The sequence below is a fragment of the Podarcis liolepis genome (assembly GCF_965112155.1).
Source record: "Podarcis liolepis genome assembly, chromosome: 4".
NCBI lineage: Eukaryota > Metazoa > Chordata > Lepidosauria > Squamata > Lacertidae > Podarcis > Podarcis liolepis.
Window position 1 is genome coordinate 33,652,873 of NC_139558.1, and position 18,247 is coordinate 33,671,119.

Consider the following 18,247-nt stretch of genomic DNA (forward strand, 5'->3'; position numbering starts at 1 on the left):
TTGCCACCCTAAAATGGGGACAGTCTAGAAGTGCCCACAGCAGTTTGCAGAGCTGTGCTGCCAACCAGTAAGACAGACATATTTTCGCTCCAAGTAACAATGCATTGAATTTAGATTTCCTGGAGATACTTTGGAATCTCAATGGAAAGATTCCTATGGTGATAGTTACGCAGTGTGGCCAAATAGTGAGAGCTGCTATGATCTAGGTCAGGCATCCCCAAACTAGGCTCTCCAGATGTTTTGGGACTACAATTCCCATCATCCCTGACCACTGGTCCTGTTAGCTAGGGATGATGGGAGTTGTAGTCCAAAAACAGCTGGAGGCCAAAGTTTGGGGGTGCCTGATCTAGGTGGCAATGTGGGTTTAGTAGGAAGAATGTCAGACTTGAACTATGATGGGGAACCGAGTTCGGATTCCTCCAAGCCATAAATTATTTTTCTCTTGGTTTGGGGAAGTCACACCCATTGCTATCTATAAAATGGGACTATTTAACAAATTACTTCACAAGTTTATTCCAGGGATGAGCGAGAGCTGCTGTAAAGTGTCAGACACATTCCAAATTGCTATAGGAAACATAGCTAGTCTGGGGAGAAGGAAGGAGGTTCAGATGTTTCTGACAAAATTTATGCTTTTATCTGCCTTGGCACAAAATGAATGAAATATCTTGAGTGAATAGAACATTTCACATTCTTTGCTAATTTGCTTTTGAGCTTTTGGCCTCTCTGTGTAACCATGAAATGATGTTCTTGAATCTACTAGCTCATTAGTTTTCATACAGTCATAACAAGGGATGGAGCATAAATTTGATTCCGTACGTATTTAAATCTCTCAAATGTGCACATTCCAAAACATGAAAACCGAAACACAGCTATCCTTCAAAATTTGCACATATCCAAATGCTGCAATTCTCCAGTTAACGTTTACAAAAGTGCTTATAAATGCAATAAAGAAAATGGAATAAAAACACATAAAAATGAAGATGCCAGTGAAAATAATCTACAAACATGCATTATATTACGGGAAACTGCTTGTAAAAATTGTACATTCATTCATTTTATGTGTATGCCTATTTCCCACAAACAAACAAATGCTCAAAGCAGCTTACAACAAAGAAAACAAGGCATTTCAAAACCAAACAGTGCGAAAAGAATTTCCTAATAACACGGAAAACAAAACAGCGAATATAATAACATACAAAAAACAACATTTCAGATCTATAAATATAACGAGATTATGTAAACAACATCCAACAAAGTAGCAAGGAAACTTTTCCTAGAAAAGCCCCTCCCATGTTGCACACATTCCATTAGTTGCAACTGCATATGAAAATATGTTTGTTAGGAAAAATTCTCACTATAATGCTTACAAATTTTCGTGCGGATTTCTTTTTAAAATCCAAATACTGCTGCAAAATGTAGAGAGCTGAATTTATAACGGGGAAAATTGAGATACTATGAGAACTGAAATCGACATCTCTTTCCATCCCTAGTCACAAACAGAATTTGCAAAGTTGCCACACACACAGAATTGAATGAAGTTCACCAATCAGATCTTCAGCATTAGCATGAAAGTGGGATGGGGTGGACAGATTTTACATATGACCACCACTAACTTCAAATCCTCATTTACCCCCTTGTCAGTGTAAGCACCTTGTGCCTTCATTCTTAACAGGCAAGATGAAATAGACCAAGACTCTGTCTCTGCATAATATTATACATGGAACCCCCTTCTGGCAGCTCCTGACCGCTACAAGTCTCCACCCAACGTACTACAACTTCTTGTTGGTTAAATTGTTTACACGCGCTACGACCGCAGCCAGAATTCTGTATACACATAAATGGGAAAAAAGAAGTTCCAACAAAAGAGGAACAGACTTTGAAATTATTGGACTATGTGCAATTGACGGCGAAAACGAGAGACCAAAAAAGAAGAAATATTTGTGGAAGAGTGGAGACCCTTTTCGGATTATGTGAGAAAAGATTACAGTCGAATGAAATCGCAAGCAGGACTTGAAAAATAAGCAAAGGAATGAGAACGGTAAAGGAATGTAATGTGGGATATATGTCATGGGTAGGTAAACTAAGGCCTGGGGGCCAGATGTGGCCCAATCACCTTCTAAATCTGGCCTGCGGACCGTCCAGGAATTAGTGTGTTTTTACATGCGTAGAATGTGCCTATTTATTTAAAATGCATCTCTGGGTTATTTGTGGGGCATAGGAATTCGTTCATTTCCCCCCCCCCAAAAAAAAATATAGTCCGCCCCCCCACAAGGTCTGAGAGACAGTGGACTGGCCCCCTGCTGAAAAAGTTTGCTGACCCCTATGTCATTGTAAAAAAAGACTGCATTTATGGCAGTAGGTGAACAATTTGAAAGTAAGTAATGGAAGTAAGGATGGGAAGTCAAAATGTTAAGGGAATATTGTACTGAAATGGAAAGGAATTTGTGAAATTGTTTGAAAATCAATAAAAAAACATATGGGAAGGGGGAGGAGGAAAGAAAACCACTTGGCTTTGCCTTGCTTGCCAGTAACACTCCACCCCAATTTGTACTACAGTACAGTACTACCTTGGTTTTCGAACAGCTTAGTTCTTGAACGTTTTGGCTCCCGAACGCTGGAAACTCGGAGTGTTCCGGTTTGCGGACTCTTTTTGGAAGCTGAACGTCCAACAGGGCTTCTGTGGCTTCTGATTGAAACTCCTGCAGTCAACCGGAAGCCGCGCTTTGGTTTCTGAACGTTTTGGAAGTCAAACGGACTTCCAGAAAGGATTCCGTTCAACTCCCAAAGTACGACTGTATTTACAGCAGGCTGCCGAATCCTTAGGGCAGCAAGTCATACAGAAAGTTGTGCATAAGTCCTGCACCCTCTCTTCTGCAGCAAGTGTCCTATAGATAGATGTTCGGTTGCGACTCCCATTTGCCCTCTGCTCTTGGCCATGCAAGCTGGGAGGGCACCCTGTTGGCCACCTCTGTGCTAAACATTATCCATCTCCTCTTGCATTCAAGTCGCAGCAAAGGTTTCCAGCTCTCTCTGCCTAAGCCCGTGAAAGATGGACCCATGTGTTTTCAGTATTACAGGGCAGCTGGCCTGGCTGCCACACCCTCAGTAATTGCTTATGGAATGTTTTATGCGAGCTGGAAATATTTTGTCAGCCACGCCAGGAAGAGCGGCAGGGCTGATCTATTCCCTGCTTGCTCCAGTCAGGTTTCATAAGAATGATTTATAGTGTTTTGAAAACTTTAACCTATACCGGTGGAAAATATTTACATCCCTAGTTCTCTGCAGTATATAAAAATAAAGATATCACAATATTTTCTTAAATACACATACACACACCCAACTGATTGTGGCAATGCTGTGCAGCTGAAACCCCACTGACTTCACTGGGATTTAAAGAGCTGACAGTGTTCAAGAACGCGTGGCCTCTCTCTGAAGGCTATTGGAGGGCCTGCCGGTGACCCACAGCAGAGTTTTTCAAGCTAGTGGCAAGCTCTAAGTGTATATTTGGACAAATTTGATTTAGGAGAGGCTTCTGTGGGGAAAATATGTTTGAATTTGTGCCAGTTCTGTCTCTCCACAGCCGGCTAATGGGAGCAAAATGTGTACATTGTTCTAGCTCCTTCAGACCACTGCTCCCCTGGTTCTATGAACCCATCCCCAGAGCCCCCTACCCTATAAAAACATTATTTGGAACAGCAGTTTGCATGACCCGCAATATCAGATATTAGCAGAACAGAATTGAGAACAGTAGCAATTAAGTGCTTATTTACTTAAGCTAAAACGGTTTGTTAATTCATTCAACTTGATCCAGTGATACAAAATTGAGGGGGGCTGCATGCCACCAGACCCCTCTGCCTGTGGAGTCCCTATGTGCCACTCGCCACTGGTAGGTGCGGAATCATGCTCAGGTTTTGGCTCCACACAAGCCGCATCACCTTCACTTCAACACGGACATCAAAATTGAGGACATCTAGCTGCCTAACTGATGGGGTGAGCTCCCGTTGCTTGGTTCCAGCTCCTGCCAACCTAGCAGTTCGAAAGCACGTCAAAGTCCAAGTAGGTAAATAGGCACCGCTCCGGCGGGAAGGTAAATGGCGTTTCCGTGCACTGCTCTGGTTCGCCAGAAGCGTCTTAGTCATGCTGGCCACATGACCCGGAAGCTGTACGCCGTCTCCCTCGGCCAGTAAAGCGAGATGAGCGCCGCAACCCCAGAGTAGGTCACGACTGGACCTAATGGTCAGGGGTGCCTTTACCTTTAGCTGCCTAACAGCACTAGCTTCAGAATATGGTTGCATAGAAGCCTAGGCCTAGGCCAGGGGTCTGCAACCCGCGGCTCCGGAGCCACATGTGGCTCTTTTACACCTTTGCCGCGGCTCCGGGGCGGATACTAGCGAGGGGAGGAGGCGCATTGCGCGCCGACACTCCTCACTGTGGCGGGCACTGTACTGGCTGTGACGTCGCATGGGGGCGGTGCGTGCGTTAGTCACGCACCGTCCCGACGTCACCTTCCCGCCCGCTGTCAGATTGTGGCTCCGGAGATATATTTGTTTTAAATGTCGCAATGGTTTTGCGGCTCCCAGTTGTTGTTTTTTCTTCGGAAATGGGTCCAAGTGGCTCTTTTTGTCTTAAAGGTTGCAGACCCCTGGCCTAGGCCAAGGCAGTTGCTTGTGCTTGGGTTCTTCCTTGCAGACAACCACCATGACCCACGGGCACTCGAAGATGGGGCCAGGAGCACAGCCCTGCTCTCTAGTATATCCCCTTCATCGTGAGTAATATGTGAAGGGTCTCAAACAAAGCAACATTCTGATCTCACCGCAGCCCCTCCACTCAGGCAAAAGTCTCATTGAACATTATTGTATTTTGGTTTCGCTCATATAACTCATTCACAGTCTACCTTGTCCAAATTAGTGTCTTTGAACTTGTTCTACTCTATAAATATCCCGTCTGCATTCTTCAAATTTCTGCTATTCATTAGAATTCGTTCTCATGTTCCCTGAACATTCAAGTGTTCATTTCACTTCTTTCCACAGCCTAACGTCAGTGCTTAAGACTTTCCCTTCGCAGGGAGAAAACCCCGTGGGCTGTAACTGTGAGTCAGACCTGAGTCGGTCTCCGAAGATGAACTAGTCAGTGCAGTTCCTGAAAAAGAATAATTTCCACACATATAATATTGAGCAGATTATAATAAAACCAATTGTTTAATTAAGGAACACTTGTCTCTTGAAGATCATGGTTCTAGCAGCCTAGTAATGAGCTTCTTCTAAGAACATACTCCTTTTATTAAATTTCTAAATTCAAAGCGGTTTGGTGAAATGGCTAGGGTAGGCACAGGGAACCTGTGGTCTTCCAGATGTTGTTGGAATCTTAACACATCTGGAGGGCCACAGGTCTTTCGCAACTGGGTTAGAGTGATGAACTAGGAAGCCTGAGTTTTGATCGCCATCCACTAGGTCAGTGTTTCCCAAACTTAGGTCTCCAGCTGTGTTGAAACTACAATTTCCATCACTCTCCTGACCATAGGTCCTGCTAGATAGGGATGATGGGAGCTGTAGTCCAAAAACAGCTGGAAGCCCAAGTTTAGGAAACGCTGCACCATAGGCGCCAACTCCTAGGGTCCGAGGGGTCTTTGGGACCCACCAATAAAATATTTGAGGGGGCCGCCCCCCACCAAGTTGATGGGCATTGCCATTCAAATGGTGTGCATGCATTGCGTCATGTGATCAATTATGCAAGGCGGGGCTTATCTGCCCCCCATTATTTTATTCAAGTTGGCACCCCTGTACTGCACTTAGCAGTCACTATCTCTTAGCCTAACCTACCTCACAGGGTTGTTGTGAGATTAAAATGAGGGCGGAGAGAAACACCTACATTATCTCAAGCTTCTTGAAGGAAAAATGGGGTACGAATGGGGTAATTAAATAAGTAAAATATAGAAACAAGCTTTAGTAAGTTATTCATCTGTGTCCTCTTTACCTCCCTCATTTCTCTCATTATATATATATATATATATATATATATATATATATATATATATATATATATGCCTGTGTTTATTTGAATGAAAACTGGCTGCAGGTGCAGTGGTGCAGTTCAGTGCTTCCACAGAACAAGGTTCTTAAAGAGCATCTCTCTTGCCTGTGTCTCTTCAGAGAACCCCTTTGGATCCAAGCACAAGAATTCCCAATGCTTTCTCTCACAGTTTTGGAACCCTCTAGTAATTGTCTGCAAATGGCTATACTTGCAGGCTACTTCACAGTTTGAGGTCCCCCGTTCCCCCACCTCGACATATGCTACATTGTTAGGAAAGCTGATTTCCCCACAACGGTACTTTCAAACAAATGCTCCCCCATATTAATATTTTGCTGGAAGCTGCCCAGAGTGGCTAGGGAAACCCAGCCACATGGGAGGGGAATGAATGAATGAATAATAATAATAATAATAATAATTGCCTAAAGTTCGGTGTAGGTGATGCAGGTTCAGTATATGGCAACTGTATTTGCAAACGGGCCCTAAATCCTGGGGCTACAGTGGTACCTCGGGTTAAGTACTTAATTCGTTCCGGAGGTCCGTTCTTAACCTGAAACTGTTCTTAACCTGAAGCACCAATTTAACTAATGTGCTTTCAAACAAATGCTCCCCCCCCATATTAATATTTTGCTGGAAGCAGCCCAGAGTGGCTAGGGAAACCAGCCACATGGGAGGGGAATGAATGAATGAATAATAATAATAATAATAATAATAATAATAATAATAATAATTGCCTAAAGTTCGGTGTAGGTGATGCAGGTTCAGTATATGCCAACTGTATTTGCAAACGGGCCCTAAATCCTGGGGCTAACAGTGGTACCTGGGGTTAAGTACTTAATTCATTCCGGAGGTCCGTTCTTAACCTGAAACTGTTCGTAACCTGAAGCACCACTTTAGCTAATGGGGCCTCCCACTGCTGCCGCGCCACCGGAGCACAATTTCTGTTCTCATCCTGAAGCAAAGTTCTTAACCTGAAGCACTATTTCTGGGTTAGCGGAGTCTGTCACCTGAAGCGTATGTAACCCAAGGTACCACTGTAATAAAATACTAATAAGGTTTTTTTTTTCCTTGTGGATGTCTCCTCATATTCTTAATCTTTTTTTAAAAAAAGTTTCAAAATAGAGCTGATTTTGTTCATGCTAAATTAAACCATTTCTAAATATTTCCTTACATAACTAACTTGAAATAAAGGCTACTTGTTAACTATGGTTCTTTTTGTTTTGTTTTGTTGGAACTTCGACTCCTTCCCCCCCCAAACCCCCCCCCCAATATTCTTGGCGAGGTAAGGAAAAAGAGCTTTAAACTCAGCTCCTCAGCAACAGCACTTCAAAAATTGACTGGACTCCAGAACATCAGATCTTTAAACTGCAATTATGCACATAATATCTCTCCCCTCCCCCAATTTCCTTGAGTGGTCTCTTATTTGCAAACCTACCAGGCGGGCGAAGTTGTACACAATATTTATATATTCAAATGGAATTTTCTGAGAGGATGGAGAACTGGCAGTACAGTTTATGAAATTAGAACTGTGCCTGGCATCAGTGACTACTTTCATTGGTTGAGTATCAACAAGGGACATGTAATTACAGGCAGAAAACTTCACTAGGAAAAAGATTAGATCTGTTTCTGACGGAGAAACTATATTTATTAGCATCCCAGCAGCGCACTGTAACAATCGCATCCGCAGGATTCCACAAATAAATCGATAAAATCAAGGCAGGCCAGAAACAAGCATGGATACGCATTACTGAAGGAAAACTGTTTTTCCTCACGCCACTGCAGTTTTCCTCTCTGTGAGGAACTATTACGGCTTCTCTGTACTCACCAGCCCTTGCAGAAAAATGAGGAATTTTTCATTAAAACACAACATTTGCTTCACAACAAACAAAGCCATCCGACCTGAGCTCTTGGGGACTGGTTTTTAAACTGGGTTGATTATTGGCCCATCATCTTGATTTGTTTTTTGTGAATGATGATTATGATGGGCTGTATGCTAGGTTTCACAGTGTGACCAGACTGTGGCTTACTGTTCAGCAAGGTACACGACAAAAGCATTCACACACAAGCAGGGTTATGATCGGTGCTTTTTTCCTAGAAAAACTCACCATGAAGTTTTTACAGTCAGTGTCACATTTTTTAACAACATCAGAAAGAGTTGCTGGTACTGTGTACCCTTGATTACCCTCTGAAAAAAAGCACTGGTTGTGATGTTTTAATTTGATGGGTCGGATCCAGACATCCTCTTCTATTGACAGGCCCCTTCCATTTGCAAAAGGCAAATCCAGGGGAGGGATCCCACTGTGGAAGGGGGAATGCGACTTTTGCCAATTTCCCCCTCCTCCTGCAGGTAAAGGTAAAGGATACCTGGACGGTTAAGCGCTCATCTCACTTCAGGCCAAGGGAGCTGGTGTTTGTCCACAGACAGCTTTCTGGGTCATGACTAAACTGCTTCTGGTGTAATGGGACACCGTGATGGAAACCAGCGCGCACAGAAACACTGTTTATCTTCCCGCCGCAGTGGTACCTATTTATCTACTTGCACTGGTGTGCTTTCGAACTGCTAGGCTAGCAGGAGTTGGGACACAGCAACGGGAGCTCACCCCATCATGGGGATTCAAGCCACCAACCTTCTGATCGGCAAGCTCAATAGGCTCAGTCGTTTAGACCACAGAGTCACCCACAGTTCTACCTCCAACACCTCATAATACTCAACAGTGTGGGGAGATGCTCCTACTGGCAGGACTGAAGTCTGGATCCAACCCATAAAGCACATTTTGAATGTTCAAAACACTGAACTTGAATAATCTCAGTAATCCTAACAACAGCCTTTTAACTCAAGTCAGTATTACAATTTTTTAATATTACAAACAGGAGACACAAGAAGAAAGGGCTGCTTGCCTAAGTTCATGCCTCCAAAGAGATTTGAACCAAAGACTTAGGTTTTAGGTTTCCTTCCCCATTGTATCTTCATTTTAATTTTTCTATTTCTGCATGCATTTATATTGGTTATAGTTACTACTTTTATTGTAAGGTAAAGGTAAAGGGACCCCTGACCATTAGGTCTAGTCGTGATCGACTCTGAGGTTGCGGCGCTCATCTCGCTTTATTGGCCGACAGAGCCGGTGTAGAGCTTCCGGGTCATGTGGCCAGCATGACTAAGCCGCTTCTGGCGAATCAGAGCAGCGCACGGAAACGCCATTTACCTTCCCGTCGGAGCGGTACCTATTTATCTACTTGCACTTTGACGTTCTTTCGAACTGCTAGGTTGGCAGGAGCAGGGACCGAGCAACGGGAGCTCACCCCGTCGCGGGGATTCAAACCACCCACCTTCTAATCGGCAAGTCCTAGGCTCTGTGGTTTGACCCACAGCGCCACCCGCGTCCCATATCTATATATACCCAAGCCCAAGGATTTCTTGGATCATGGATTCCACCTTGTAGCACAACCCTAATGATATTTACTGCTAAGTAGTTTCCACTGATTCCAGTGGGACCCATTTCCAAGTGAGTATACTTAAGAGTGTAGCTTTCAGTTCCTACGCTATGCCAGCTCCTGGAGATAAGCATGCGAACTTGTAAAGACAAAGAAGACAGCAACACACTCTGCAAAAAAATAAATAATCCCTACACAAGCACCTAATGAAACCCCTCGTGCATGACAGCAGCTTTTGCCAGTCTGGTGCCTTCCAGATGTTTTGGACTACAATTCCCATCAACCCCAGCCAGCACGGCCAATAGTCAGGGGTGATGGGAGTTGTAGTCCAGAAGCACCTGTGGTCCAGTATAATGGCAAAGGCTGCATTACAGGTGACTGTCTTTACAACTGCACCCTTTCCTTCTGTAATAAATAACAGGCGCTGCACGGTGTTTAGCTATGTTTTACTCAAAGAAGGCCTATTAATATTTTTATTATGTGTTTTAACACCCTTCATCTTCAGATCTCAGGGTGGTTCACAGAATAAAACACAGTAGAGAAACAAGTAAGCAATTAAAACAAAACAGCACAACAATGACAACACACCCACATCCCACAGACACATTGAAAAGGCTGCAGAATATTAATCAGCCAAAGGCCTAACCCAGACATGTTCATTAATGTCAGTGGGTCTTTTGAGTAATTGTTGAATACCACTCATTCTACCCAAGACTCGGCTTTTCTATACATGTTGTGACACTGGCAATTTGCAGGAAGGCTTCACACTCTCTGCTGGATCTCTCTCTCTTTTTAAATGCATTTATTCATTGCGTTTAGACTATGTAAGTTTGCGGAACAATAAATATCTATTTAGAAGATAGACCATAATCTCAGGCTGCCAGTAAAGGCGCTGCTGATTAGGTGATGTACTTCTTCAGATTTTGGGCTTTAGTAAATCCTTAAGCTCCACACGCTTGTGTGTGTATGCGCATGTGTGAAATTGGTTTGGTGTATGAGAAATTCTCAGCCAGAGGGAGGCCAATTCTGAAAAAGACAAAACTAGCAATAAGGGTGACGCTGACAAGAAGCAGGCGTCTTTTAATTTCGTGGCTGCTGTCACCATCTGCAGTGATCATAGAGCCCAAGAAAGTAAAATCTCTCACTGCCTCCATTTCTTCCCCTTCTATTATATGAAATAGAGCTGGGCAATGTATCGATGCCTCATCGAAAACCGGTTTCAAGTCCACATCACAATAATGGTTTCAGAATATATGACCTGGAAATATGTAATGAACAGCGTTCACAACTCCAGGGGTCAGTGCGATTGGTGTCTGCTGCCTTCCAAGTAGCAGGAAGGTGGGAAGAGAGAGACGCACCCTCTGGCTGGCTGCGTTCTTACGAATCAATCCGACTGCATTTATGTAATTCTAGATAAAACTGAAAGTTTTAATATTTATAACTGCTTGGCCAAATACATAAATATATATTGCATTCCCTGCTCAGACCTGTAAGCTCCAGTGACTCTCAGAAGTGCTTATTAACCTGATTGAAGGGTCATCTCTCTCTTGAAAACATTAGAGACAAGGGCTAACAGTTTAATAGTTTTCTAAGCACTTGAGCTGTTGCCCTTCGAGTGTAATGCATGCAGCAGCCCTGTGACAAACTCTCTGATATCTTAAATGGGGGGTTCTTCTAAAAACCACGCTGCCCCTTGACTTGTGATAGGCCATGTGACCAAACATGACCGCTATAGGACGCAGCATAATAGATTCTTTTGTTTCCTCGTGAAACAACATTCCTGGGTCTGTGATGTTCGCCAAAGCAAGCTGCGGCCACGTAAGCAGCATAACGGCCCTTTCCCGATATTCAGCTGCTGATCTAATGTGCTCCCGTGGAAACCTTCTGACCTCTTGTTAAGAAAAAGAGGAGACTGAGAGGAGATACAATAGCCATCTTCAACGGGCTGTCATGTGGAAGAAGGAATAAGCTTGTTTTCTCCTGCTCTGGAGCACTGTTAAAAACTGAGATATGGAAGCTAGGAGCTAAAGGACACCTTTATCCTAGGTTATGGGCGCAACAACAGAATGCCTAGGCACTTTTTTTTTTAATAACAAGAATTCAAAGCTGAAAATGAATGAACTGCATCTAAAACATTATGTTCATTTTTCACATGGTCTAGTCCTTCTCCTGCCCACCCTCCTAATAGTCTTAAGAGCTTCTCTTCTCCAGTCTTCAGAGAGTAGCTAGAAGCGGGGAGGCAGAAAAATCTCCTCCTTCCACTCTGCAGTTTTAATCCGAAATCTCAGGCGCTGTACTGCGCCCAGAGCTCAGAGACTGCTCACGCTGAGGAAATTCCCTGTCGCAAAATGCGCCTGGAACAATGGGAGTTTTGAATGCTAGTCTGGAGGGTAAGACTCGGACTAATGGCTTCAAGATACAAGGAAGGAAATTCCGACTAAACATACAGAAAAACGTACTGACAGTAAAAGCCGATCAACAGTGGAACAGGCTGCCACGAGAGGTGGTGGACAACTCCTTCCTTGGAGGTTTTCAAGCAGAGGTTGGATGGCCATCTGTCATGGGTGCTTTAGCTGAGATCCCTGCATTGCAGGGGGTTGGGCTAGATGACCCTTGGGTCCCTTCCAACTTTACAATTCTTTGAATCTGCAATTCTGTTTTCTTGAGCTGTGGTCCTGATCCGCAAAAAAGAGAGCTGAACACGGCCACAGATATGCAGTGTCTGCATGCCTCCACGTAGCTCGATGGTGGGATTTCATAATCCAGCTTCCAGGAGACCTCAGAGCCCCACAATCCGTACAAAGTGAATATTTTATCAACCAAAACAAACAGGAACCCTGGAGGCTTTGTCACAAGAAATGGGCATAAATCCATGAAAGCAAGGTGGAGTCGTTTTTAACGCTTGGACGAGACTCTCAGGCGTTGTTTATAGGGACTGTCAAGATTTCTCAAAGCCTTAAGCCCAGGTTAATGCCATGGGTGTGTGTGTTTTGTGCATGCTGCCTTGGCAGCACATGAGGACAACCTATGCACGCTAGCTTAGAAGTCCCATGCCACTCAATGAGACTTACTTCTGAATAGACATGCATAGTATTGCCCTGCAGAGCCAGCGGGGTGGCGTGGTTAAGAGCAGTGGACTCATAATCTGGTGAATCAGGTTTGCGTCCCCGCTCCTCCACATGCAACTGCTGGGTGACCTTGGGCTAGTCCAGGGGTCAGCAACCCACGGCTCCGGAGCCGCATGTGGCTCTTTTACACCTTTGCCGCGGCTCCGGGGCGGATACTAGCGAGGGGAGGAGGCGCATTGTGCGCCCCGACACTCCCCACTGTGGCGGGCGCTGTACTGGCTGTGACGTCGCATGGGGGCGGTGCGTGCGTTAGTCACGCACCGTCCCGACGTCACCTTCCCGCCCGCTGTCAGATCGCGGCTCCGGAGATATATATTTTTAAAATATCGCAATGGTTTTACGGCTCCCAGTTGTTTTTTTCTTCGGAAATGGGTCCAAGTGGCTCTTTTTGTCTTAAAGGTTGCAGACCCCTGGGCTAGTCACATTCCTCTGAAGTCTCTCAGCCTCACTCACCTCACAGAGTGTTTGTTGCAGGGGAGGAAGGGAAAAGAAGATTGTTGGCTGCTTTGAGACTCCTTAAGGTAGTGATAAAGCGGGATATCAAATCCAAACTCCACCTCCTCCTCCTCTTCTTTTTCTTCTTCTTCTGCATGTCAGGATGGTCTAAATCCAGGATGGGGAATCTGTGGCTCTTTAGTGGGCTGAGTGCTGTTGCGCTCAGGTCTTGCTTTCTGGCTTCTTGTGGGCATCTGGCTAGCTACTATGGCAGGAATAGGCAAACTCCAGCCCTCCAGGTGTTCGGGACTACAATTCCCATCATCCCGGACCACTGGTCCTGTTAGCTAGGGATGATGGGAATTGTAGTCCCAAACATCTGGAGGGCCGGAGTTTACCCATGCCTGTACTGTGGGAACAGGGGGTTGGACCAGGTGGGTCATTGGCATGATCCAGCAAGCTCTTATGTTTGGGGCTGATGGGAGTTAGAACATCAAGCTTGCTGGAACAAGTAGTTCCTGCTCTGTAACACTGGACCCAGAGAAGGCAAGAAGGCAAGAGCAGCCTGCTGGATGGCGCCAATGGCCTATCCAGTCCAACTTCCTCTTCTCACAGGAAGGCAGGATTCAAAAACAAGAACACACTTTCCCCTCTTGTGGTTTCCAGCAATGGACAAGCGGCATTTATTTTAAGGCACTGAATGAAATTAAGCATTCTTTTCATTAAAAAGCGTTTCTACACCACTTAATACAGTGGTACCTCGGGTTAAGAACTTAATTCGTTCCGGAGGTCCGTTCTTAACCTGAAACTGTTCTTAACCTGAGGCACCACTTTAGCTAATGGGGCCTCCCACTGCCGCCGCGCCACCGGAGCATGATTTCTGTTCTCATCCTGAAGCAAAGTTCTTAACCCGAGGTACTATTTCTGGCTTAGCAGAGTCTGTAACCTGAAGCGTATGTAACCTGAAGCGTATGTAACCCGAGGTACCACTGTATGTCAAAAATCTCCAAGCAGTGCACAGTTTAAAAAGAACAGCAATACAACATTTTTTTAAAAAACATAACCAAAACCAGTTAAAGAGCAATATAAAATATATGTAAACTTACCAGCTCTAAAAATCCTCTTACAACTTGTCTCTGCTTCAAGTTGGTCTCCCCATCCAGATTAGCGGTTTCAATGTGGCACAGACCGTCGGGGTCACTCGAGGAAAGCAGCAAGATATCAGCAGGGATAATTTCATTACAACGCAGCTGGATGAAATCTCCGACTTTCACTTCTTTCCAGTATCTGGTGGTGTATTTCCTTTCAATCCTGGCAAAGAAATGTTTACAAGAAATGCATTGAAATGTTTTCTAAGTACAGCCTAGCTGGCAAAAGCTCCTGAGAGACTACAACTTGTTACATGGGCAGACTTCCATCTGTGTTGTGTTGTGCTTGTGGCAGTGAAGCCTCTAACACCAATTTTTTCACAGACACACCAATACCCAAGGAAGGAAGCACTTCGGAAATGTTCGAAGTCCAACTTCTGTGAGGAGGGCCACTTGTCAGTTTGGGATTAAAACTGTTATGTCTGCTACAGAAGGTAACGGACCAAGTGATGCGTATTGAAAACTTTTGTTATATGTGTTTTTTAAAATGAGAATTTATATTAATAATATTTTTTTGAGAAAAAATATCACACAGGCACTATGGAAGTAAGAAATGGGGGAAAGGTAGCTAAAGAGCTAGAATGTTGGGACAGGTCTCAGAGAGAAAGAACCTAAAGCACAGAATGCCCACAGGTAGGGAAGCTGCATGAAAGGTGGAGCAAAGCAGGAAAAAGAGACTATGTAAGGAACACATTTGAAAAATGTAGACGTGGGAACCCAAGTGGCATACAGACACCAGATCTAGACCTTGGGAGGCCTCCTGCGCATTTGGAGAGTTGAACAGAAGCAAGAACTCTGCCAGTTGAGGCATCCAGCAATTCGAAAGCATGTCAAAGTGTAAGTAGATAAATAGGTACCCCTCTGGCGGGAAGGTAAACGGCGTTTCCATGCGCTGCTCTGGTTCGCCAGAAGCAGCATAGTCATGCTGGCCACATGACCCGGAAGCTGTCTGTGGACAAACGCCGGCTCCCTTGGCCAATAAAGCGAGATGAGCGCCGCAACCCCAGAGTCGGTCACGACTGGACCTAATGGTCAGGGGGGTCCCTTTACCTTTTTACATTGATACTTCAGCTTTGTGACACGGAATCCTAAATGGCCACGAGGGACAAAAGGCAGAGGAAAGGAGTTGAACACTGAAGCGCAAACCCTGTTCCGAACTAACCTAGCCAGTTCTTTGGCTTCAGGTTTCTAATTCTACTTTACCTGACCACCACATTTTCTTACTTTATGGCTGCTGCTCAGGAAACTCCTTGGATAATACATTTTAAGGCTTTAACCCAGTGTTTTTCAACCACTGTTCCGCGGCACACTAGTGTGCCGCGAGATGTTGCCTGGTGTGCCATGGGAAAAATTGAAAAATTCGAAAGATTTTTTAAAAAGTCAAATTTTCGCCCACTAGGCGGGCGCCGGATTGTGTCCACCCTATTTTCCATCCGTCCTGGGTGGGGATCAGATCAGATGGGATCGGATGAGAGCGGACAGACGGTCCGCTCTCATCCGATTCCCCATAGAGAGAAGCGGGGCTCTGACATCTCCCTCTCCGTACACAGTGGTGGTGTGCCTCGTGATTTTTTTCATGAAACAAGTGTGCCTTTGCCCAAAAAAGGTTGAAAAACACTGCTTTAACCTTTCTTTCAACATCAACAAACAACAACGCAAACACCCTGGTGTTGGTCCAACCTGCGATCTGTCACCTGGGTAAGTCCAAGTCCATCCATTAGCCAGTTGCACACACCCCTTGCCCCTTGAGGGTGTGCTATACTTTGTTTGGACTTCATTCACCCCGAAAGCTCCAGAACTAAAATCCAGCTCCTTCTGCACTCTGAGACAGGTGTACCAAACATGGGCTGAAGGCAAACGAGGAAGCGTTGGCAGGAAGCACATGCCAGTAGGTTTGTACCAGCTGTCTTGTTTCTGAAACATCTGTAAGCTCAATTGTACTGGGTCAGTTCAACCACAGAGAGGTCAGAAAAGCAAATTTCCAAAGAAATATACAGCATGGGGAATGCACAGCACAATGTGACCGTGCTATTGCAAGCCCAAATATTACATGCCAGCAGTGGAGTGGGTTTCAGTTTCCTGACTCTCCCATCTATAGTTTTATGAACTTAAAGAAAAAAGAAAAAGCTATCCATAATTTACTTGGCCACTACGCTGACTTGCAACACAGCTGACACTCAGGAAGAGTCTTGGAAACCTACTGATAAAGTAGTTAAGTTGGAGGTGTAGAGTTGAGACTTTATGTCCCAGTACAAAAAAATATCTAAGGCAAAGCACCATGACAGGCACAGCATGAAGAGGAAGAGGCATGTTTCCTGAACTGATTTATATGCATATATTTCAGCGAAAGCACACAGGAGAGAAAGATTAATAGAGGAGATGTGAGGAACCAAGGAACGTATTTCAGCCTAGCGCTTTGGCATGTTTCTAAATAAGAAGCAGCTGCCAAACACACATTCCAGTTCTGAGCATATCCTGTGGTTCTGTAGAGGTGCAGAAAAAAGCATGGAATGTAAGTACTAGGCACAGCATTCAGGTTCCTGAGAAGCTCAGCATTCACTTTCGTATGGCTGCAGAGACAGACTCGAAAGAATCTAAACAATGCCTAGCTAATCCCAGCAACTGGAGGATTCCAGATGGTCGTGGGGTGGAGTTTCAGTGCTCCACAGAGATACTTAGCAAAAGTCCCGGCTCCAACACCATTTGCATAATAGCGTCTACAAGTAACATAACTGCGCATTTGCTGGCACAGAATTGATTTACGTGGGAGCAGAATTTTGAATTGTTTTCTTTTAAGCACAAAAAAGACACATATAGAAAGGAAGGCATTAATGCAAGGCACTAATGGGGAACCTGTGTGCCTTCTAGGATGATACCCGGTTTTCAACACTGTGAGATACCACCAGCTAAACACTGCGATATACCAATAGAGCACAATGTCTAGATGGAGCTACGTTGAGACATTGATTGCTTTCACAGTTTTCCCTGCATTGCAATTTTTGCCAGTGCCTACTCTTTCGATTCACTGCCCCCTGCATGAGGAGTTGGCAGAGTTAACAGGGACTATAGAAATCAAGAAAAGCATTGGTTGGTGTAATAGGTGTGAGTTACTCGTGCGTAAGCTGGTGCCTTTCTCGGTTAATTTGCCTTGTTAAACCTTTCTGACTGCACAGCCCCTTCTCATCGTGGCTGCCTCAGTCACTGGCAGAATCCGTCAGTGGGCGTTTCTTGAACCTCTGCCAGCATAAAAGTTGTTTGACACCCAGTCTCCTCCTCCTCTCACTGCGCGGGAGTCTTCTGCGCAGGGAAGGCGTGGGTAGCGGAGGACCTGGGCTCTCCTCACTGGTGTCCAGTGAAGAGTCCTGGAGCCCTCTCTCCAATTCCCCCGTCTGCCTCCCTTTATCCCCGGTGTTGCGCTGATTGGCTTCCCCCTCTACTGAGCTGTTTCTCCCCCTGCTGCTGAGCCTCCCCTTAGCCTCTCGCTCCAATGTCAGTTCCCTGACAGTTGGCTTCACGTTTTTTCCCACATTGTGATTTTTGCATAGCACACCCACACACCATGATTTGTGATATATTGCCAGGTCAAAAAATATGAAAGCGACATCGTGATAGGAACTTCAAACCGGTTTCGGACAATACATGGCCCAGCCCTAGTGCCTTCCAGAGGTTGTTGGCTTCCAATTCCCATCAGCCCTGGTCAGGGATTATGTGAGTCAACAATTTTCTAGCCCTGTTGTAGAAGCTAGCCCTATTGTAGCTTCAAATATTTAACAAAGGAAGCTAAGAAAGGCTGAAAGACCTCACTTAACTTTTGCTCCTCCAAGACCTAAGAGAGAGAGAGCAGCCCAAAGCAAACAATGGCAGAGGGCAGTGAGTCCCAGGTCCCCCCCCCCCCGCATCTTTCCACCATTGTTAAGAATTGCCACCACTCAGTCAACAGAGGTGAATCTCTCTAGTATCAAATTACTGTTCCCCATCTGAGTTATGATAGAGTCTAGTTGTGGAGGCACAACTCCTGCCCTGCGGCCTGGTCCAGGACAGATAAGGATCAGGGAAATTCAGAGCGACATGGCAATA

General features: G+C 45.0%; 1 protein-coding gene across 1 annotated transcript in view; it reads right to left on the bottom strand.

Annotated features, from left to right (window-relative positions):
• ATP10A (ATPase phospholipid transporting 10A (putative)) overlaps positions 1-18,247 on the bottom strand; it is a 125,682-nt gene that overhangs the window by 55,008 nt on the left and 52,427 nt on the right. The window contains exon 3 of the mRNA XM_083501628.1: positions 14,129-14,333. Within this exon, the coding sequence (XP_083357754.1) occupies positions 14,129-14,333 (205 nt within the window). The remainder of the gene's footprint in view (positions 1-14,128; positions 14,334-18,247) is intronic.